The sequence below is a fragment of the Mytilus californianus genome, unplaced genomic scaffold (assembly GCF_021869535.1).
Source record: "Mytilus californianus isolate M0D057914Y unplaced genomic scaffold, xbMytCali1.0.p SCAF_4, whole genome shotgun sequence".
Lineage (NCBI taxonomy): Eukaryota > Metazoa > Mollusca > Bivalvia > Mytilida > Mytilidae > Mytilus > Mytilus californianus.
The window spans coordinates 1,950,880-1,974,317 of record NW_026262690.1 but is presented as its reverse complement, the minus strand read 5'-3'; the positions used below and the strand labels follow the sequence as shown (position 1 = coordinate 1,974,317).

General features: G+C 32.3%; 2 protein-coding genes across 10 annotated transcripts in view; both read right to left on the bottom strand.

The window, feature by feature from the left end:
* LOC127737251 (CD109 antigen-like) overlaps positions 1-8,171 on the bottom strand; it is a 50,354-nt gene extending 42,183 nt beyond the window's left edge. The window contains exons 1-7 of the mRNA XM_052247794.1: positions 8,084-8,171; positions 7,387-7,468; positions 6,490-6,653; positions 4,732-4,757; positions 2,783-2,942; positions 2,133-2,203; positions 1,678-1,803 (exon numbers count right to left, since the gene is read on the bottom strand). Of these exons, the coding sequence (XP_052103754.1) occupies positions 1,678-1,803; positions 2,133-2,203; positions 2,783-2,942; positions 4,732-4,757; positions 6,490-6,653; positions 7,387-7,445 (606 nt within the window). The 5' untranslated portion in view covers positions 7,446-7,468; positions 8,084-8,171. The remainder of the gene's footprint in view (positions 1-1,677; positions 1,804-2,132; positions 2,204-2,782; positions 2,943-4,731; positions 4,758-6,489; positions 6,654-7,386; positions 7,469-8,083) is intronic.
* The window catches only part of LOC127737260 (uncharacterized), a 249,379-nt gene that overhangs the window by 208,263 nt on the left and 17,678 nt on the right, over positions 1-23,438 (bottom strand). For 2 of the 9 annotated variants that reach the window (XM_052247808.1, XM_052247813.1), the window contains exon 4: positions 20,990-21,448. The exons of the other annotated variants lie outside the window; for them this stretch is intronic. In XM_052247808.1, the coding sequence (XP_052103768.1) occupies positions 21,273-21,448 (176 nt within the window). In that variant the 3' untranslated portion in view covers positions 20,990-21,272. Of the gene's footprint in view, positions 1-20,989; positions 21,449-23,438 lie in introns of those variants that run through there. 9 annotated transcript variants of the gene reach the window in all.

Below are 23,438 nucleotides of genomic sequence, written 5' to 3'. Positions count from 1 at the left end.
TATCTGACGAAAGTCTTCGAAGTTTTGTCATTTTTTATGAGCAGATGATGTATTGACAAATCTATCAATAACATACAGAAATACTTCATTTTGTTTTGTTTGCTTTTTTTTTTTTTACATCGAATCCTTAAAGTTGGTGGACCTGAATGGAGGGTGATAATTAAAAAATGAATACACTAGTTGATTATCAGTCTATACTATAGCAGTATATTGTTGTACAACACCACGTTATTTGTCTTCGTGCTATTTTGTTTCTTTTGAGTGTATGACTTTTGACGTGACTCGGTATTTATACATCCCGCCATCGGGTTTTTGACTTTTTATCTTTGTGCATTTTTGGTGCAGGTAGGACATGAGCTGCGATTCGGACACAAAGGTTTTTTACAGTGCTGTTTCTATTTTTTTTACCATTGTATTTATATTTACTTATTGTTTTACTCTATCGAGAAAGTGTATATACTATAAACGGGATGTACTATCAACGACAAAACGTTGTTTTGTTGACGTCATTGTCAAATTTAAAATTTATTATCTACTACATCTTTTTTGTTGGCGTCTTTGTTAGATTAATATGTATGTTTTTTCTGAATTTGTTAATCAGTTGTGTTGTATGTCTGTGATATATCATACTTTGTTTACACAGTTTTGTCTGCTTGATCCCAATTATTGTCACATTAACCTGTTATGTCTGTTTGGGTTGCTCACCCAATTGTTTCAATATAATGGAACTAAAAACAATTGTCATACATGTGGGAGGTTTAGCTAGGTATACAACCATTTTCTTCGGAAAATGCCTGTATCATAGTCAGGAATATGGCAGTTGTTTTTCACTTGTTCTCCTGATTGATGGCGTTTGATTTTTGTGGGTTTTTATGGACTTCCCCTTTTTGAATTTGACTTGGAGTTCGGTATATTTGTTATAGTTTTTCCATTCATACTAATGCAACAGCATTCCCATTATTCTATGAATTATTTTCTTACATAAGGATTTTATTTAAATAATTAAATTGCTTTAGATACTGTTGTCTTGTGATAGTTCGTGGACTCTGATTATAATGTTTAGTTAAATTCATATTGACTCCTTTCTCATTCGTTTTGAATAGTAATTATTTGTTTCAAGGTATATTATGCCATTTACCCAACCAGAACGAAGCGCTCATTTGACTTTTAACTTAAATGTTGTACAAGATACATTTTACTTATAATGTTGTACAACATACTTTGTACTGATAATGTTGTACAACATACCTTTTACTTATTATGTTGTACAACATGCCTGAAGCTAAAAATGTACAACAGAAGTTTTACTTAAATGTTGTACAGCATACATTTTACTTAGAATGTTGTACAACAATCTTTTGATTTATAATGTGTAAAACATAACTTTTTAAAAGTGCGAGGTTTGGCTAGCCACAAAATCAGGTTCAACCCACCATTTTTTTCTTAAAATGTCCTGTACCAAGTCAGGAAAATGGCCATTGTTATATTATAGTCCGTTTCTGTGTGTTTTACATTTTAATGTTGTGTTTCTGTTGTGTCGTAGTTCTCTTCCTATATTTGATGTGCTTCCCTCAGTTTTAGTTTGTAACCCGGATTTGTTTTTTCTCAATCGATTTATGAATTTCGAACAGCGGTTCACTACTGTTGCCTTTATTTTACTGATAATGTACAACATACCTTTTGTTCTGTTCTGATCGTCCATGTTCCTAAATTTGTTAAAGTTGAAAGTTGAAATGATCCAGCAAAAACACCCAAAACAGGCTTTACTTTAAGATACTGCTTTACTCTGTTATTTTTGGGATCCTGAAATGAAAGCATGCCTCGTTGAAACTACAATATATGTATGAATGCATGGACATTTTTTACCCCTTCCTTAGTCTAAAAAGTTCATCTTTCTTTTCATCGATAACATTTAATTCAATTGCCGAAATTATAAAAGTAACATTCAATTATCAATTATTCTGAATAAATTATTTAATGATAAACTAAATTCCCAATAACTTCTATATGTATATGTATTTTGAATAATTTCTGAGAATATATTTTTAAATGACTTCTTACCTTCGGATCGTTTAGGTTGATAAAGTCGGGAAACAAAAGTACACACAATGAAAATTTCAAGTTTGTCTTACCTGTATGTAAATATCCAACGGATCATTTCGGACTTTTAAACTAGGATCAGTACCAAATACTCTAAACTGAACTGTTGTAAAAATGAATGTTGTTACAAGAAGTAGAACAATGATAATTATAGAAATAAAAATAAGGATAAAAGTAGTTGTTACTATAGAAAAGAACAAATACAAATATCATTTATACAACATTCAATGAAACAGCAACCCGGCAAAACAAAATATATTAAAAGAAATATATAGGTCAACATATAGTCTTTATGAAATATATATTTTTCCTTTAAAAATACAATTAACAAAATATGTTCTTTTTCTTATGTTTCGTTCAACTTAAATAAAAAAGCTATTTAAAAGAATCATGCATCCTTGTATATTCAAAGAAAAGAATTATTTGGCAATTTAACATTTTTTCTGATTGGGTATCTCTAACATTTAATCAACTAGCACATCCATCCTTACCGGACAGCAAATACTTTCTAGTGTGTTTTATATACGAAAATAAAACGCGTGTTAGTAATGGTTATGATAGTTTGGTCTAAAAATATAATACTTTATAGTCATTTAAAAAAATGTCAGGAAATCATGTCAGGTACAGGTAATACTTAATTTATCAATGAAACAGAATTCAATTACAATATTGAGAATTTTACCTAAGTCTCCAGGCTTATAAATCGCTTTATCAGTTTGAATAAAGATGGAGGTCGCCTTTGTAGTTGCTCGTATTCTTGTTACTGTTTTATCAAACGAGAATCCTCCCGAAACTTTGACTTTCATCTTGTAATCATATCCAGCAGGGATAGTATCGGGTACCTTCATTAAAAGAAATAAAAACATTCAAATCAGCTAATATATTCTTTATATAAACTATTAACTATCTTAATACACTAATCAAATAGTGCTTATCTGATGTGATTTGTGTCATATGCCAATGTATCATTGAACATTTGAATTCACAATAATGTTTAAGTGTATTTCTTATCACAAATATTTAAAAATTCCATTTGCTATGAGTCGCATCAACTTCAAGGACGACAAATGACATCATTTATTTCGTAGAATAATGAATAAAAGAAAATTTACACCATTTTTCAGTTTTTATAAGGAGAATGTCACTTGTTGCCGCACGTAAAAAATAGAACACTGGCTTGTTCTAATCTCGGTAGTGTAAACAATGAGAAAAGATTCCAGGGATGCAATCAGAAACTAAAGAAAAGATTCCAGGGATGCAATAAAAAACTATATAAAGATTACAGGGATGCAACCAAAAACTATAGAAAAGATTCCAGGGATGCAACCAAAAACTATAGAAAAGATTCCAGGAATGCAACCAAAAACTATAGAAAAGATTCCACGGATGTCAGGAATATGGCAGTTGTTATCAAATAGTTCGTTTCTATGTATGTTGGCGTTTGTTTTTGTTGCACTTCAGTGTTCCTGTTGTTCCTTTGTTTTCCTCTTATAGTTGATGTGTTTCCCTCGGTTTTAGTTTGTAACTCGGATTTGTTTTCCCTCAATCGATTTATGACTTTTGAACACAGGTATACTACTGTTGCCTTTATAATGCAACCAAAACCTATAGGAAAGATTCGAGGGATGCAACAAAAAACTATAGGAAAGATTCCACGGATGCAATCAAAAACAAAAGGAAAGATTCCAGGGATGCAACCAAAAAACTATAGGAAAGATTCCAGGGATGCAACCAAAAACTACAGGAAAGATTCCAGGGATGCAATCAAATTATGTGAAAGATTCCAGGGATGCAATCAAAAACTATAGGAAAGATGTCAGGGATGCAACCAAAAACTATAGAAAAGATTCCATGGATGCAACCAAAAACTATAGGAAAGATTCCCTGGATGCAATCAAAAACATAGGAAAGATTCCAGGGATGCAATCAAAAACTATAGGAAAGATTCCAGGAATGAAACCAAAAACTATAAAAAAGATTCTAGGGATGCATCCAAAAACTATAGGAAAGATTCCATGGATGCAACCATAAACTATAGGAAAGATTCCAGGGATGCAATCAAAAACTATAGGAAAAATTTCAGGGATGCAACCAAAAACTATAGGAAAGATTCCAGGGATGCAACCAAAAACTATAAAAAAGATTCCAGGGATGCAACCAAAAACAATAGAAAAGATTCCAGGGATGCAACCAAAAACTATAGAAAAGATTCCAGGGATGCAATCAAAAACTATAAAAAAGATTCCAGTGATGCAATCAAAAACTATAGAAAAGATTCCAGGGATGCAATAAAAAAACTATAGAAAAGATTCCAGGGATGCAATAAAAAAACTATAGAAAAGATTCCAGGGATGCAATCAAAAACAATAGAAAAGATCCCAGGGATGCAATAAAAAAACTATAGAAAAGATTCCAGGGATGCAATAAAAAACTATAGAAAAGATTCCAGGGATGCAATAAAAAACAATAGAAAAGATTCCAGGGATGCAATAAAAAAACATAGGTGATACCACTGATGCGTTGATATTATAGTTAAATCATTAAAGATGATATCAAGCAATATTCAATTCTCACTTGTTACAAAAGCTTTTGTCGAAACTTAAATGGTGCTGTACATAAAATTAAACTTACGTTTATTTTGACCACTGCAGGTTGTCCTGAAATTGAAATCACAAGTCCTTGATCAGATATCCACTTCTATGCTTGTGTTAATCAAAACAATATTCATTTATGAACAATGCTACTGCTAGTCAATAATTATGGTAATGGCATCTTTAAACGTGCACAAATTAAACAAGAACGATGGACTTCTTATGTATATCACCAAAAGAAGATACAACAAACAAGTTATCAATTATTCGATGTAAATATTAATTTCACTTCAAATATCTAGAAATAATAAATATAGTCGTTTATTACCAGACACCACTGTCCCAGGTTAGGGGAGGGTTGAGCGCTCACAGGCATGTTTAATCCCGCCACATTCTATATGTGCCTATCTTAAGTCGGGAACCTGCAATTCAGTGGCTGTCGTTTGTTGCTGTATATCATATTTGTTTTTCGTAAATTGTTTTGTTATTAATTAGGCCGTTAGTGTTCTCGTTTAAATTGTTTCACATTTTTCATGTCGGGGCCTTTTATAGCTGCTTATACGGTATGGGTTTTTCTCATTATTGAAGGCCGTAAGGTGACCTACTATTGCTTACTACCACTTCGTTTTATCTGTGGTGGATAGTTGTCTCATTGGCAATCATACCACATCTCTTCATTTTTATAAAAGCGTAATATAAGGATCCAATTTGTTTTTACAAAATTTGAATTACCAAATATCTAAAGAGAGATCACTCGTAGCACCTCAAGCATACAGCCATAAATGATGACAAAGCTAATTGAAATATAGTTTTGAATTCAAGAACCATATACACCTAACAAAATGTCATTCGAAGACGTATTAATGTATTTTCCTTTATTGATTAATAATTTCTTATTCAAGTTCAGTGGTAAATGTCTTACTTTATTAAGAATAATTAACATCGTAGTTTGCCTGACGCGGGGGAAATGATAATGGTCGGTTTGGATCAACGAATTACAACCTTTTGCAGTATTTATTCTTTTCCGAGAAATTTAAATGAGCTGAAATCGGATCACTTTACTCTATATTATAGACAGATATAAATGCGCTGTTGGACACTATTTTCAGTTTTGGTTTCATAATAGTTCATGGTGCATTAATATGGTTCATTTATACTTTTATAGTAAAAGTAGATATGCAAGATACAGATTAAAGCTATTTCAAATAAATACACATGTAAGAATGTACCCACGATTACTATTCTTTTTAAATGAAAAAGGGAAATGCATAACTTAAATATGAGTAAAATTAGTGGAAGGGAACATGAGTCAACAATTAAGATAATTAAGATTCGGAAATTGACTACTAAGTCAAGAATAAGGCAGTTGTGTTCCATTCATTCCGTTGGTTAATAAAGTCTAACGTTTGATTTTTTACCGAGTGCTTGCATCTCATATATCGTAATGAAATTTCCTATCTCTAGGAAGAAACATACTCTCTCCCCTATCGTAAGGCGTTCAAACCTCTGATTTCATGGGTTAAGGTGCATCATCACAACCACGGGAATACAAGCTCTGGTTTGGGACAGATCATACAGAATGTTGCGGGATTTAACGTGTTTGTGTACGCCCAACCTTCCCTTAACTTTGTATTTACTCTCATCAGGAACGCTCAAGCTAAACATTTAAAAGCAAAGGAAAACCAAATGATCAAGCACTAAAACTAAAGCACTGAATAATTGTTCCTTTCGATTTTTTTTCTCTTAAGCCTTTCAATGTTTATTTGTATGTAATTTGTTTTATTTAATGTATACTCACGCAGTGAATACATTGACTCCCTTTTAGTTGCTAATGTGGTATTGTCTTTGTCCAAAAGTATAACCACTACATTAGCCCCTTGTTCAATTGGATTAATAGGTGCTATATAGATATCAGCCGTTGAACCAGCTCGTATTTGACGTGGTACCGTCACAATATATGTACTGGAAGTTAAACACAGGAAGAATATCATAATGGTTGTAATGCTATTAAGACGTTTGAAATGACATTATAAATAAAAAGATGTGATACAAAAATGTATGAATGCCAATGAGACAACTCTCCATTCAAATCACAATGGATAAAAAGTTACCAATTATAGGGCAAAGTACGGCATTCAACATGGAGACTTGGCTCACACCAAACAGCAAGCTATAAAGGGGCCCAACGGTCTAATCTATATAAAAAACGAGAAACGAGAAATACCTATGAACCACACACACAAACAACAACCACTGAACAACAGGCTCCTGACTTATGATAGGTGCATACAAATGCTTGCTTTCAATCATTTAAATTAGAAACGGTATTGAATATTTATGTTTTTTTTCTGTTTATATTTGATAAAGGTTTTTTTTTTTTTTATTTTGTTTATTTTATTTGTTTTGTTTGTTTCGTTTTGTTTTATTGTATAAAATATTTCGTCTTTTTCCGTTTTCTTTTTTCTCATTTTATTTTGTTTTCGTTTTTTCGCTTTGATTTTGTTGTCTTTTTTATGCCGTGTTTATCTATATTTTACAAAAAAGAGGCGAAAGACACCAAAGGGATATTTGGTCGACCGTTGAAATTAAGGTACTGTGTTATCTTTTTGTCTTTCGAGTTAGGTCTGAATTGTGCCTCATATGAATAATTAGTCTTGACCACTTACAAAGTGTATGGTATAGTACAATTACTTACTTTTTCGCCCAAGCAGGACCAAGGACACATAACAGTAGACCGATTATTAGTCTCGTCATGTCCTGAATTAATGTATTGTTATCTGCAAGTAAGCATATAAATCATATTTATATAACATATCTATATTTGAGAATAAGAAAAGTACCATGTAACATTATAGCAAACACGTACTTTATATTAAGGTTATACCTGGTAAACTGAAAAAATAAAATCTAATGTTCACAATGTTTAGTCATCCATAACAAATGTATATACATTGTATTTAATGTTACTTCGAACTATCCTAGAAAGCATAGGAAATGCTTGAGTTGTAAAACAGGTGATGCATATTTTAAAGATCAAACAAAGAAAGGAGGATGACAAAAATCAGGAAACCATTGTTGGTGTATTTTGCTTCAACGGATTAAGATTTGAATTAAACTCACGCTCGCGCTTCTAAAATAAAGCTCTTTTTCCTGTGTTTGAAGGAGGAAGCCTACTTATTTAAATGAAATTTTATTTCACAAAACTTTGATGAATTAGTTTTTTTTTTAAATATTTTTTTTTTCAAAACATAAATATGCATTTTAAGATACTTATTTCTTTCAATATTATTCAAGTATGAAATTAATTAGAAAATTGTTTGCATTTTTAATATGTTTAAATTTATTTACATACATACAGATATTGTTGTTTAGTCTCTGAAATAAATCTTTACCTCTGTCAAAGCTTTTTACCAGTCTCCAATGCGATAAATTCTAATTTGCACTAAAACTCAGTTTGATTGTAGAAGTGAAACATTGTTTACGGACTTACTTTTATATAGACAATTAAAACATGTATTATGTCCTACGTGGTAACATATTTCATCGGTTAAGGTAAACCACCGGCTGTTTCTGTCCTGAAGACAAATGTGTTTATGTAAAACGTATTAATTTTAAAGGATTAAATCATTGCACATGAGAACGTGATCATTGAAAGTCCGGTTTGACGTGTTTGAACTTCTACACTTTACGTTAATTTTCAAGTGAACAAACATTTCCGTGTAGTTTATTTACATACTTCATTTATTATTATTTAACTCGCCACACAAGATTCACTTACATAATACACATTGTATATTAAAGATTTTTCTTAGGTTATATACATATATTATAAATTAAGTAAAGTGTCTGAATTTGCTTTGTAGTGTGTAGCCCACACCATAAATTTTAAAACCCCTGCCGTGGATGGTAAAACCCTTACCAAAAAAACATAAAACCCACATCATGAATTGTAATACCCATACCATGAATTTGAAAACCTCCATCATAAATTGTAAAACCCCTACCAAAAATTGTAGCCTCCGTTTGGTTGTGCAGGATGTATAAATACGCAGCCACGTCCGGTCAGAATGGGGACGTTAAATCCAATGCCTCGTGTTAGAGAGAGTGCCACGCTCTCTGCACGTTAAGCACCCTTACAACAACTCTTTGAGGGGTACGTAGGTGACTTGTTGCTAGGCAAAAGTTCTGTCCCTATCCATTATACCCTCCTTTTCCAGTGGTAGTCTAAATTTCCCCGACCTTCATTCCGGACGGCCTCTATTACAGGACCTACCTATTGTATTTATTGTTACTTTGTTCTCGTTGTGAGCATGCATGAAATATTTGCCACTGGACGATAAGCAATCAACAATCAATCAATCAAACAATCATTAGCATGTTCTCCATTACTCCTTGTATTCCTTTTAAACACATGAATTGTGTCTTGATCATATAATAGGCTCTTTATTGCCTTTATTCCCCACAAAATTTGAACAAAAAGACACATGAATTGTCATTATTGTCATTTGGTTAATTTCGGTGTCTTTGAGTCTCTGGTGAAGAGTTGTGTCATTGGCTATCATATCACATCTTCTTATCTTTATACACACTATTGAAGATATCTAACCAAGAGCAATTGCTTTGAAGAGCAAAGGCGAACAAAAGGAAGTGTACATAGAAAGCTAACGATTAACACTTATGATGTTCTTACGGTATGCACTTTGATTTAAGAAAAAGCGAGTTTTAAGTATTTAACCCTCGTCCCCTCCCCCTCTCCTTTTTTAAAAATCTCGATCACGTTAAAGAGACAGAAAAAAAAACCCATTCAATATAATTCATTAAGAGAAAAAAAAAAACAGTAAGGTCAATATTAAGATTACAATTCAAAGAATGATTGCACTTATCTAAAGAAGACCCACACTATTTAAGATACTGAAATGGAAATCATGCATTGTTATACATGTACACAAATATTTGTCCATGATGCAAAAAAAACAACACCCTTTTGTTTGTGTTAGCTAGGAGAGGGGGTATCAGCTGAAATTAAATAAATACATTACCTTAAAAAAGCTTAACCTTTTGTCGGTCAATTTTAATGCTACTAACCTTATAAAAGAAGAAAGATTTTCTAGTTGCCAATTGCAAAAAATAAAACTAACAAATAACGGGTGTTTCGTCTCGTTTTTCAGTTAAATTTTGATTGATTGATGGCGGGTTACTGCTGTACCAGTTAACATGAGCAATGTTGCCGCAAGAGCTAAAATTTGTATCTGTTTATACTTTTTGTATCTGTTTTATACTTTATCCGTTAAGAATACAAGAGAACACAATTAATTTGATTTTTACTTGTTTACATTTACAACTCTCGGGAAGCCACATAGATTAGAAAAGGTGATTCTTTTACATCATAAACGTTCTTATTTACCTTCATTAGCATACGCTATAATAACCATTCCCTTTTGAAGACCACAAAATAAAAACATCCAAACAGTTTTATCACGGATATACACAGTTATTGCTCGCATATGTTTTGGTAGACATATACACCAGAATGATAGTATTCCGTGTTTTTACAGTTGTGAATACTGGCTTATCCTAAACGCCAAACTATATTAATTGAGCAAGTTCATCATAAAAAGTGATGATTTAGGGAAAAAAAAATACAAAAATAATTTTTTTTTTCTTTTGTTCAGTTTTTGAAGAATTCCATTAGAACAACATATATTTTGGCCATAATTGTACCGATTTTGGAAGAATAGAATTATAATAATACGATTACCAGTTCATATATTTTGGGGGTTGGATGAAGGTCAAAATAAATTCACAGTATGGTGGGTACCTTATTTGTGTAATCATATAGTTCTCCAGTTTTCAACCCGGACCCCCTGACACTTCAGCTAGAAAGATTGCAAGCATATGGAATTTGTACACCTGCTATTATTGAATTGCTTCAGGATTTTTTCCTTTTTTCAGTCATTTGAAGTTAGTCGTCATAGTTTTCGGTTAAATAACAGTATTAGTTTTGTGTAGTCATCTCTTCCTCCATATGCAGATTTCAATTCGGATTATTACTTCAAAGAAAAATTGCACACATAATGAAGTTGTGCACCTGCTTTTATAGAATTACTATTGTTTGAGGAAGTTTCTTCGTATTTTCCAACCTAAGACACTTGAAGAATGGACCCCTTTTTCTTAATATTTTTGTTTTTGTGTGTTTTTTGTAAATATTATAACATTTTAATTTTTTTCATTTATTTAATGTGTCCTGCTTTTTTCTTTTTTTTTACGGACGCCATCACGAGCGTTATGGAATATTTGTTTCACAGATGACGACCGATATGTTCCAATTGTCCTTACTACAATCTCGTCCCCTTTCCCCCGAATGTCCCCTCCTGAATAAGACATATCACCGGTTTGTACTTACATGAGCAACACGACGGGTGCCACATGTAGAACAGGATCTGCTTACCCTTCCGGAGCACTTGAGACCAGTTTTGGCTGGGTTCGTGTTGCTCAGTTTTTAATTTTCTATGTTGTTTTGTGTACTGTTGTTTGTCTGTTTGTCTTTTTCTTTTTTAGCCATGGCTTTGTCAGTTTATTTTCGACTTATGAGTTTGAATGTCCCTAAAGTATCTTTCGCCTCTCTTATATAAATAACACATAAAAAGTATTGCGCACCGGTTTACTTAAATGTTTGAGATGGCTCATTAAATTGGTATGTTCATGTGAACAGCTGCTTTATGAATGTACGTCAAACCTTATTGAACCAATACAATTAATACACTGCTTCAAATTCATGCTGTTAGTAATAAACAACATGTAAAACTGAAAGATTTTTAATCAATAAACCCAACAACGGTTGCATGAAACATTCGAAATCCGCCTATTGAATGAAATGAAATTTGCTTTTTTTTAAATATATCATTGACTTTATTTAAATACTTAAGTTTTTTCTATCCCCAGATAAAGATTGCATAAGCCTATTTAGCTTTTGTTTTGAATTATCGGTTTTAAATACTCTTGAACTACTTGGCCTTTCAACTGTTTTGATGCGAGAGTCTTATGAAGACGAAACGCTCGTCTGGCGTCCACAATTGTATGAGTGCTCTCTTTGATTATGCTGCTGTAAATGTAGCTTATAACAACCAAGCAATATACATAATGCTACCAAAACCGTATTGCTTCTCTTCTTCACAGTTATGCAAAATAAAAAAAAACCAGGGGAAGCTTATGATTTGTCATTCATTTTACTGAATTATTATCATACTGATGGACGAGTTATACTCTCTTGCGTCCGATGCAGGACGTTTATGTTGAGCCTCATCTAGATAATGGCATAGAAATAGGTTAGTGTGAATCTCCGTGGTCCTTCAAGCGATACACTGTCTCCCAAATTTGTCGGTGTCCTAACAAAATATCACTGGTCGTTGTGACTTGATCTTAACATATTTTTTCCATTCCGTCGATAATTACAAAATGCACCGTTATTTACCTGAATCAGCGTGTATTTATTTACCTGAGGCAAACTCTTAGTTTGAATCCTTTAGTTGAATCATTGAGTACTGTTGTTGTCAGAGCGAATGCTGGCTCTCGAAAGTCATTATTGACATTGAAATAAACTGCAACCTGAATATCATGTATATGTGTTAATCTAATGTCTATTCCTCAGAGGTATACGAATAAAAACAAATTCATATAGTAACATTTTTTTCCTATTGACCTTATTCTAAAATTTAGTAATTTGATATGCAATGTGTTAATATCTAAAATGTATCACGGTTCTAAATATAATAAAAAAAAAGATAAAATTTTAATTTCAATTGAAGTAATGTTAAGTTAGATCATTTCAGCAGTGTTATGTTTTTTTTTTATATAAGAAAATGTTTTATTACCTCCATCAAACATAGCCTTCTTCCATTAGCATTCACCGATACACTTCGTACTGTATTAGGAATCTTAATGACACCAAGAAAAATACAATAGATATAAATATACTTATTACGTAATGAATTGAGGCATTTTAAATACTGGTATAGTCAAGATTTTACTAATTCAAAATTAATTAGTTGCCGCCGATATATCTTTTGCGGAAAGAATAATTCATACTTTGACCAACGATTAAATCTATATGTTGTTATGCAACCCAGAACAAAACATGAAATGATGTTCGATGAAAAGGAAAAAGAATCATATGTCGAATACAAAATAGAATATAGAGTAAAGGTCAATGAGACAGTAGTTCCAGAAAACGAGAGGGAAAACAAAACACACAATTATACTCATAAGAACCAACAAGTAGGTTATCAAAATACATAACTGCAGTGAAAAAATACAACATCATTGACTAACGAAGTAAGACGAACAACTTTCTACAAACACTGTAAATAGAACAATTCAAATGTCACCAAAAGCCGGGTGTAAACCAATCTCAGAGGGGGGATGGTGGAGGCACGTCCTATATACAAAGTGATACCGCTGGAATAGGTAACATTTTCCAGCTTGAAAATATGAGAATAGGTGGGGAAAATATCAGAAATATATGATAAGGTCAATAAAGTTCCCATTACTTGTTATAGGAAAAGATCTGTCATCTTTTTTGGTGTTCCTGGTTGTGTTTTTATCCACACATTTTCCCCAACACACCACACGAGACCCAACCAGTATTGGAAAAGGTTACATTTTTACCTACGAAATGTATGAAAAGGTACACATTTTCAAATTCTAACTCATATGAAAAGGGTGGGATAACAGAACCCCAGCGGCACCGCCTTTAAATATTGAATTGGCCCCCCGAGAAACCATCAACATATGTTTTTTTCAACAATAGCTGGTAAGAGCTGAAAAAAGCATGCTTAGCGACAGATCAAGATATTAATAAATCCGCAAAAAATACTCCTGCCCACCCCCCCTACCCAGAATATCAAGGTCGTCCCCTCACTGTTTTTGTCAGGCTAGTTTTTATATTTATCCAGCTAATCGTCCCCACAGGGATGTCCTACTAAGGCTGAAACACCATAAAAACGTTTATCACACAGCTCACATTCTATTATATCTGCATTCATTTATTAATGTCATTTCGATTAAACGACGCCGTGTTTGTTATGTGCCTCTGCCGTCTTATCTACCTATTTAAAAGGAAGAGGTAGAAGAGAGACAGCAGATCTTCCCAATGCCAAAAATCAAATGGACCTCTTCTGGCTCACTTCCGAATAACAAAAAACACAAGCACCGGTTACGCCTATATTTAACTGTAAATAGAAATAAGATCCCAAGCACCATCAGTGTTCCGCACGTTATCAACAGTATGTTGCAATTGATGGAGTGCTAAATTATGAAGGAGAAGAAAAGCTGAAAAGACTTGCCTTCAAAATAGTCTCGTGTCACCCTGAAATGGGCATTATTTAAAAAAGACATAATTTCGATTCAATTTTAAAAAATAAAACAATAATATAAAAAATATAGAAATATTAAGAAATTATTGTCATTATATAGGGTCTCCTTGTTATTTCTATCCCAGACTATAGTTCAACAGATATTACTCCCAAGTTCTATGGATAGCCAAGTGTTGACGATAGATGATAAAAAGTGTCTATATGATATGTCAATCACTGAATCGTATTAAGTCTAGAAGAGTTGTAAATGAATATGACAGACACTTACAAAGATCTGAAAGCACCATCAAAATTCCATAAATCTCTCATTTTTTAAAATATAAAATGACGTGTCAGACCCCACTTATGACCCTCGTCAGTGGTTGTCTTTGGTTATGTTTCATAAGGGGATTAACACAACGGAATTGAACGGAAATTGCTGACCCTTATTGGACCCCTAAGGCCACCCTGGCTTTTGGTCAGGTTCTGCTGCTAAGGTATTATTTTTTGGTTGATTGTTTTTGTTTTCGCCTATCATCTGTGTTGCAGCGATTACTCTGAATCTTTGTACGATATTTAGTTATTACTTGACCTAATGATATTTTCTTTCTTTTTCCACTCAATCATTTTAAAGAGAGTACTAACATCTCATATATTCCAATGAACTAGAAATCTAGGATAGATACATCTAGGTCAATTTTTTATGAACTAACATTTTAAAAATGATGCTGATGAAGGACAAAGAAATTAAATCTTTTTAAAATGCGATAATTCAATTTTGTTTCTTTTAATGCAGCAAGGAAACAATGATATACAAAGTAGAATAACAAAAATACCGAACTCCAAGGAAAATTCAAATCAGAAAGTCCCTAATCAAATGGCAAAATCAAAAGCCCAAACACATCAAACGAATGGAAAACAACTGTCATATTCCTGACTTGGTACAGGCATTTCCTTATGTAGAAAATGATGCATTAAACCTGGTTTTATAGCTAGCTAAACCTCTCACTTGTATGACAGTCGCATAAAATTCCATTATATTGACAACAATGTATGAACAAAACAAACAGACATAATAGGTAAAAATGTCAAAAATAGGGGTACAGCAGTCAACATCGTGTTATAATCTTAATCACTATAAAACAAACAAATATGTCAACTAAGAAAAACAAAATGGCATATAGACAAAGCACATAAGCAAAAATGAAAGACAAGAATACAAAAAATGACCAAAGCACAACAACACATTGGCGGGATGCATATGTACCGAGCCACGCCAAAAAGTTATTACCAACAATGGACTAAACAGTAAAGATTAATAATTTACAAAGACAGACAAAAGAACACCATAACACGTAATTAAGATGATAAACAACGTAAGTACCTAGAATCTATACTTCAAGACCATCATGTATTATTTGTGAAGTTGAAACGGAATATTTATCAACTAGGTCTTGGTATCTTCCAATGAACTCTTTTACAAACAGGACGAGACGTTCTTTGACATAACCCTGGTTCATCAACTTTCTGCTCAGACACTGGTGACGTTTTATAAAGTCTGAGTAGCAGCTGCAAGCTCTTGAATACCGAATTAGTTGGGAAATGTATATCCCATATGCAGGTGAAGTTGGTATATTGCTACTAAGGTGGGGGAAATTGATAATTTCAAAATTATAATCGTTTCGTTTGTCATAGATTCTGTTACTGAGATGACCGCTTATGCCAAATTCGACGTATACGTCTAAAAATGAGGCGGAGGAAGCCGTGCTTGTTGTTCCTTTAATTTCTAGTTCTGGAGGATATATTAATGGAACCCAATCAGAAAAGTTTGGATGGTTAATGGAAAGAACATCATCAATATATCTGAATGTAAAATTAAATGATCTGGCTTCTTCAATCTTCTTGTTTTTGACAAGTGTCTGAAGGAACTCCGACTCATATGAAAAAAAGAAGAGGTCGACAAGAAGAGGCGCACAGTTCGTTCCCACAGGAATGCCGACAACTTGCTGAAAATTCTACCTCCAAATTCAACAAATATGTTGTCAATGAGAAACTCCAGCATACTGATCACTTGTTCCTCTTTGTAGCATGTTTTTCCTTTTAGTTCACTTTTAACAAAATATGCCGTATGTTATCCCAAAGCAATAAATTTATAGCGTATGCTGACATTTTCATATTGAAAAGCATTGTGAATTATTTCTTTTAGACGATTTTTCAATTTCACATGGGGAATGGTGGTATACAGGGTTGAAAAATCAAAAGTTTTGATAGAATTAATTTCAGAGAAAGATCGAGATTTAAAATTATCCAGAAGTTCTTTAGAGTTTTTTGGATCCACATATAGTTAGTACCATTACGCGAGTACACAGTTTAACAATATTTCTGAAGACCCTCTTTCACTGCGGACAGAAGTTTTGTCAATCTAATGGACACTTCCTTTGTAGAACATGCAGATGAGCCGGCAATGTATCGTTGTATGTACGGAATTTTGTGTAGCTTAGGTATCCGATACAAGCAAGGTAAGTCCTCAGATTTGCTGTTCACTGCAGGCTGGACTCGACAAATGTCCTACACCTTTGATGTTATGATTGCAACCATATGGCATTGCAGTACCTTTTTAACACGATTGCCGAATGAAAGAGTTTTAGGTTGAATGTACTCTAAAAGATCTTTGGAATTTTTGAGTATCCACATCTGATTTAGAATCTAGAATAGATAATTTTGAAGCCTGGCGTTGATGACTGAAGAAAAAATTTAGAAAGAGGTTTCGTGAAGCACTTGGAAGACCCAGCAATATAACGTTGTTGGTAAGGACACGTATATAGTTTAGGTATACAGTGAAGGAAGATCCAGTTTTTCATCTTTGGTAAATAATCAAAGGAACATAGAACAGATCTATGATTATCCAGGATTTCATTCTTGGTAATAGTCGAGGGGGTATACGAAAAGTTTCAAATTGAAAAAAGTAAAATAACTAAAATACCGAACTCCAAGGGAAATTCAAAACGGAAAGCCCTTTATAAAATGGAAAAATCAAAAGCTCAAACACATCTAACGAATGGAAAACAACTGTCATATTCCTGACTTGGTACAGGCATTTCCTTATGTAGAAAATGGTGGATTAAACCTGGTTTTATAGCTAGCTAAACCTTTCACTTGTATGACAGTCGCATAGAATTCCATTATATTGACAACAATGTGTAAGCAAAACAAACAGACATTATAGATAAAAACGTCAAAAATTGGGGTACAGAAGTCAACATTGTAATATAATCTTAATCACTATAAAAACAAATAACTGTTTCAACAAAGAAACACAAAATGTCATATATATAATATAACTAACAACAGTGAGAAGAGGGCGTCTGACGACCTACGGTAAACACCATTCCCACACACCCTCCTGACTATCCAAATTTTTCCGAAACCTAGACCCATTTGAGCAAGATCAACTTTATATTGATATTATATGCTGATAAACAGACCAATGATTTAAAAATATATTTTTTTAATAATCACTACTAGTTAAAACTATTGTACAGTGATTATGAATAAAAGGCATATGAAATGATATTAAGACTACAAACTTATTTTTGCATGATAAGTTTGAGTGACATATATCGGTTTTTTTACGATTTTTTCACACCTCCACATTAAAGAACTGCATACCTACATTAAACTTTTCCATATATCATCTGTTGTCTTATAATTGGATTATACTTTTCAGTAATTACAGAAGCACTATAATGAACATTAACTTACTCTCTTTTTTTTAAAGAATTTTTTAATCAAAAGAATAAATTTTGTGTACAAATTCCATGAATTTTTTTCAGGGAATCTGTAAAAAAGATCTTAATTATTACAGTGATTTTTTAAAATCACTAATCAGTTCAGTGATTATATACAAAATCCCTGATTTTGCAAATTCACTGTAACAAATATACATGAATATCAATGCATTTTAAAAACAAAACAATAATACTAAAACAGCTTTTTTAATATATCAGGTTTTTGGCACTAGTGGTATGACATTATTTCGATTACACGTGCAAGTAATACAAAAAGGGTAAATAAAGATACTAAGACTTATAGTGTTGCAATAACTACTCATTTACCATGACAAGAAAGTGTAGTACTGAAAATGATCAATATAGTTGTATGGCTATCATACTTTATTTAACCAACACGTTTTATTGTACCTGTATTTCTTTATGAAGAACAATTCCTTGTTCATTAAAAGTCCCGGATGCTTCTTGTTGCTTTATAATTCATTTAACAGCATTGGTTATGACGTTAAGATCAATAAAGGTAAATTTTGCAGCTTGTGAACATGATTTGAACACAAAAGCAGTCAACCTATGAAATCAACAAAATGTTTCTTTTAAAACATTAAAAAAAAAAAAAAAAACAATGTAAAAATAAGAAGATGTGGTATGGTTGCCGACGAGACAACTCTCCACCAGAGACCAAATTTTTTTTATACATCCTTTGTTATGCCATAAATAGCATTTGTTTTTATGTCAATGGTTGCAATCTTTGGTTTGTCTTTACAACTTTGTTTATTTCCTATCATAGAACCATGCTTGCCTAGAGTGAGAGAAGACGTTGTTTTAATCCCCGGTCGTGTCAAACTAAAAACTTGAATATTTGAATTTCCTGCTCCCTGCTAAGCACTCATCATTTTGAGTAACAGTAAAAACAGACTTGACAGCTCAGAATCTAAATAAATATACACGCTTTACCGTACGTAGCAAACCCACTCGTATTTCAAAGTATAGGAAAACAGGAAGTATGTTCCTGGCAGATCCGAAAAGCGCACACACGTTACAACTCAACACTATTGAACTGCTGAACAAATTTAAAGTCATTCTGATAGTAGTTCTGAAACAAAGTGTGACAAATTATAATGTTTTACGAACGGATCGACGCACAGCTGGACTTGCATGGTATTTGAAATATATACCCCCTATTGTAAAGTGGGATATGGACTATTACTGCATGTTGTGAACTCGCACGTTAATTGTTCCCCTCAGCGTGTTTATCTAGTCCAAAACAGGGATCATATTTACATCATATTCATTTATATATTATTAATTGTTCTTATATCGGGCTTTTTTCATCATCGTCATCATCATCCTCTTTCATTTTTGTTGCTTTTATTTTACATTTGCTCTAATTAGATAAATGTATTTTCTGGTCCCACTATGATTTTCCTTTAGTGGTGTGTGTTTCTGCATTAATACAAGTATTAGTACCAGTATACGATGGGTTATAAGATACAGGTAATGTGCATATTGTTTGGAACTTCAGGCATTAGATTGAATTAACCTTACCACGTAGTTCTACTTTTCATTCATGTATTTAGTTATGATGTTTCTTTTTGTAAATCCTGTTCGATATTTTGTTATGTCTTATGTTCGCTGTTGGAGACGATGTGGTTCGGTATTTATATTTCCCGTTTTCGGGCATTTTGTTGTTACTTTCTTATGCGTGTGGGGGTTTGGTAGGTCATTTTGTGCTGAGTTGTTGTCTGTTTTTTTCGTTTGTGGTTTGAATTCCGTATTTTCGGTAAATTTCACATATGTCTTATTTGTCAGTATAGTCGATTTACTCGTGGTTCTTGTACAGTGTTTTTGTTTTATGTTGTTTATTTACATGTGTTTTTACTGTTTGGTCTTACAGGATATTGCCTTATATTACAGTTATCTTATTTTTATTTTCTATAAGTGTGTAAAAGTTAAGATAAAAAAATAGCTATTTCATTTATATGATTTTAAGTTTAAAGCAACTATATGCACAGAATTGTTTTGTTTATACACAGTTTTGATTTAGAAGAAACCAACATGGTTAGAAAATACAAATAATTACACTATTAAATGTACAAACACAATTCCATTCTGATATTCTTGTCATGGTTAGAAAATACATAAAATATAACCATTACAAACTCAATCCCAATCTAATATTCTTGTACGTGTCTATAAATAAAACACATCTATTTTATTTTTAGAAATGTACCTGTGATAATATAAACGTCACAAATAATACGTCACTTTTTGTGACGTTGATCCATTCATATGACACGTAGTTTATATTTCGTTTGTGGTGTCCTGGTGTGCTGTCGTAAATTCATAGGGGGTGTCCGTTGTTATTCTGCGGTTTACATGTTGTGATTTACTATTATATTATTTATTTATGTATTTCTTTGTACTGTATTCCTGTCACGTATTGTTGTCATTTTGCATATGCATGTTTCTGTTTATCTACATTGTGATACATCATTCACTAAGACACCAGAAAACCGCAACGGATCCTTTAAAAAGCCAAAAATGTCGTATTTGAACAGCGCTGCGTTGAAGACCCATTGGTGACCTTAGGCTGTTTTTTCTGCTGTTTGGTCGGGTTGTTGTCTCTTTGACACATTCCCCGTTTCCGTTCTCTATTCTATGTAACATGGTTGATCGTACAATAAATGTTAAATACATGTTTCATGTTTTGGTAGATAGAATTATTTGAACTTTGGTGGATAGTTGTCTCATTGGTAATCATACCTCATCTCCTTATTTTTATAGAGTATGCCAAATTGATCATAAATGGTAGAGCAGTATTATTCTAATATACCCTTTTCTTCATCTTTTTCTTATTATGAAAAAAGAGGATATTTCTCAATATACTATTAATTACACTCAAGAATTAAAAATTGTTTCATTTTTCCTAGCATGACTTTGTCAGTTGAATTGTTTGATAAAAAAGATTTTCATCTTGAATATGTTATCAAAACATGGAAGTCAATTATCGGTTAAAATTATGAAAGTAAAGAAGTTAGCAATTTGTTCAGTCGGATATGACTATGACTATTCGCATCTATGTCCAGTCTTATTGTAAATAACGGTAGTATACAAAAAGAGTATCGGACGATTAAAAAGTAAATTATATTCAAGATTATTGTGCTATGATCATTTTATTCAACAATAAGAAAAATGAAATTGAATAAACTGTCTACATAGTTATTGCATATGTGAATATAGAACAAACTTTATAGTAAAGGAAAATAAAGATGAAAAATAGTTATACAAACATCACATTTTTATCAATTTTCATTCAATTTGTTTTATTTATGGGAATTAATCTGCAAAATTAATATATCAAAATATTGAACTTCAAATGTCCTTGTATTTATCTTAGAATATGCATAGAACATAGAATTTGCAAAACAAAAACTTTAACATGTTTATATGTGATGAGATAAAGGAGGATTGAAAGGTTCATAAGAACCCGGAAGTGTCATTTCATTTTGCCGTGTGATAGGCCCACTACTACAGCTCGGTTGTTGTTTCTTTGGTACTGTTGCTTCTCTGGTGGTTCTTCTCTTTGGATATATGACTCTGCTAACCTTTCCAGTTTTTGCTGGAATAAATGTAACCATAGTTATCTAAAGTGAGTTTTTCTTAGATCTTTAGACTTGTATTTTGGTTGTGAAATATTAGACGATGTTAATATGAGGATGAACATTTTTTTTATAACTTTAACATTTTCAAAATGTCTCGATTTCCTTTATTCTCATTTCCAAAAAGGTTGAGTAACTTTAGCTCACAAGAGTTAAATGGATCAATTGAGAAATCCAATTCATATTATTATCAAATAAAATTTAAAGTTTGCATTTGCAGTTTATACTCCATACACAAGGATCAATAATAACTTTAATCAAATATACTGTTAGAAATTAATTTACATCTGATAAACAGCCTAATGGAAACTTCAGTTGTACTATTTAATTTTCAATATTCTTGCTAGATAATTATAAAACTTTATTAATTGCGAATAAAACTAATTATAGGATATACGTAAATGAGACAACAAAAAAAAAATACCAGATAAAAATCTAAAAGTCATTATGAGGTATTCAAAAATGAAGGGTGTCTACACAATTTGCATAGGAATCATGCAGTGGTTAAAACATGACAAACAAAAACCCGCTCAAGTTTACATTAATTTAAGTTCAAAAGGTATAATAGTGCACGAATATAACATTCTTTCCTTTTCCTGTTCTGGTATTTCAAGATATAATTTGGTTGAAATGCACTAGAAAATAACAATGAAGGGGAGCTAACCACGTAATTTGCTATAATTCTAACCAAAAGATATCTAGAAATTTCTCGAATTACCAGACACATAGAAACGAAAGACCTCCCATTTATAACTCAGAACAAGGATATCCTCAAAATAAACAAAATTAGAGCGGCGGGATTTTTTCGCCATGTTTTGAAATTCTTCTATATTGCCTGATTCTTACAAAGACTGGCACTTAAGAGACTATCAAAGACCTACAATAAAAATCAAAATTCCGTTATAACAAAAAACATTAAGATATGAATACAACCACTGACGTTCTTAACCAGAGCACAGACTATGTGGCGTGATAAACGCAGATTCAACCTTTCCCTGTTAAATACCCGTCATTGGAGCTAAGGGTATATCAGACAGCGTACAGAAACACAGAAGGTTATTTTGGTTATGTCGTCAGTTATACGTAACTACAAAACAATATCACATTAAACTGTCTTCGTTAAATTTGTTCCTTTAAAGTAGTAAAAAGTATAAAAATACACTGTCTTGACATGCAAAACAATTAGCTTTTGCTTGATTATATCAATAATAGTTTTACACAGACAATCTGTAACCATCAATGGAAAGCAGCTACTCCAAGACTTATGAAATGATGTTTAACGATAAAGAAATACTTTATACCACTATTTATATAAGTTTTGTCATAATATTTGACACCAATATTTTGAACTCAGTCGTTGAAACGTATCAGTTTACGATATTTTCCTCAATACAAGTAATAAGTATGAATGTATTAGAAATTGAAAGCATTGTTTTCAGGATCGGAGTAAAGTACCGACAACATTATTGCCTGTTTTATTAGAAGTACGGATCAGCTAGTTAAAAAAACTCAGATCGGTTGGAATTGTAAGTGATGAAACGGAAATTATAATAAATGAAAAGATAACAAAATTTATATTGCTGTACAGTTATCAACGCCTACGATCTTACATCCTGTCAATACTTATATTTTGGTATTGCACAAGGTTATGCTTTTCTCAGACTCAAAATTTGTTGGATGTGTAATCACTGATATTTTAGTCTCGGAAAACCTGATTTATTTGCAAGTTGCAATTGGCTTTGAACTAGTTTTCATTAACTACGAGTTCTCTTAGATCGTTACTTTTTGACTTTTGTCCTTTTTTTTTGTGATTCGTGTCGATTTGATCAAGCTCACTCCAACTGATTTTTACAGTTGCTTCAAATGTTTTGCTTTTACACTATTGTCCAAAGGTTACTGGAGGGTTGAGGGCACGTAAACATGTTTAACCTAATCACATTGTTAATGTGT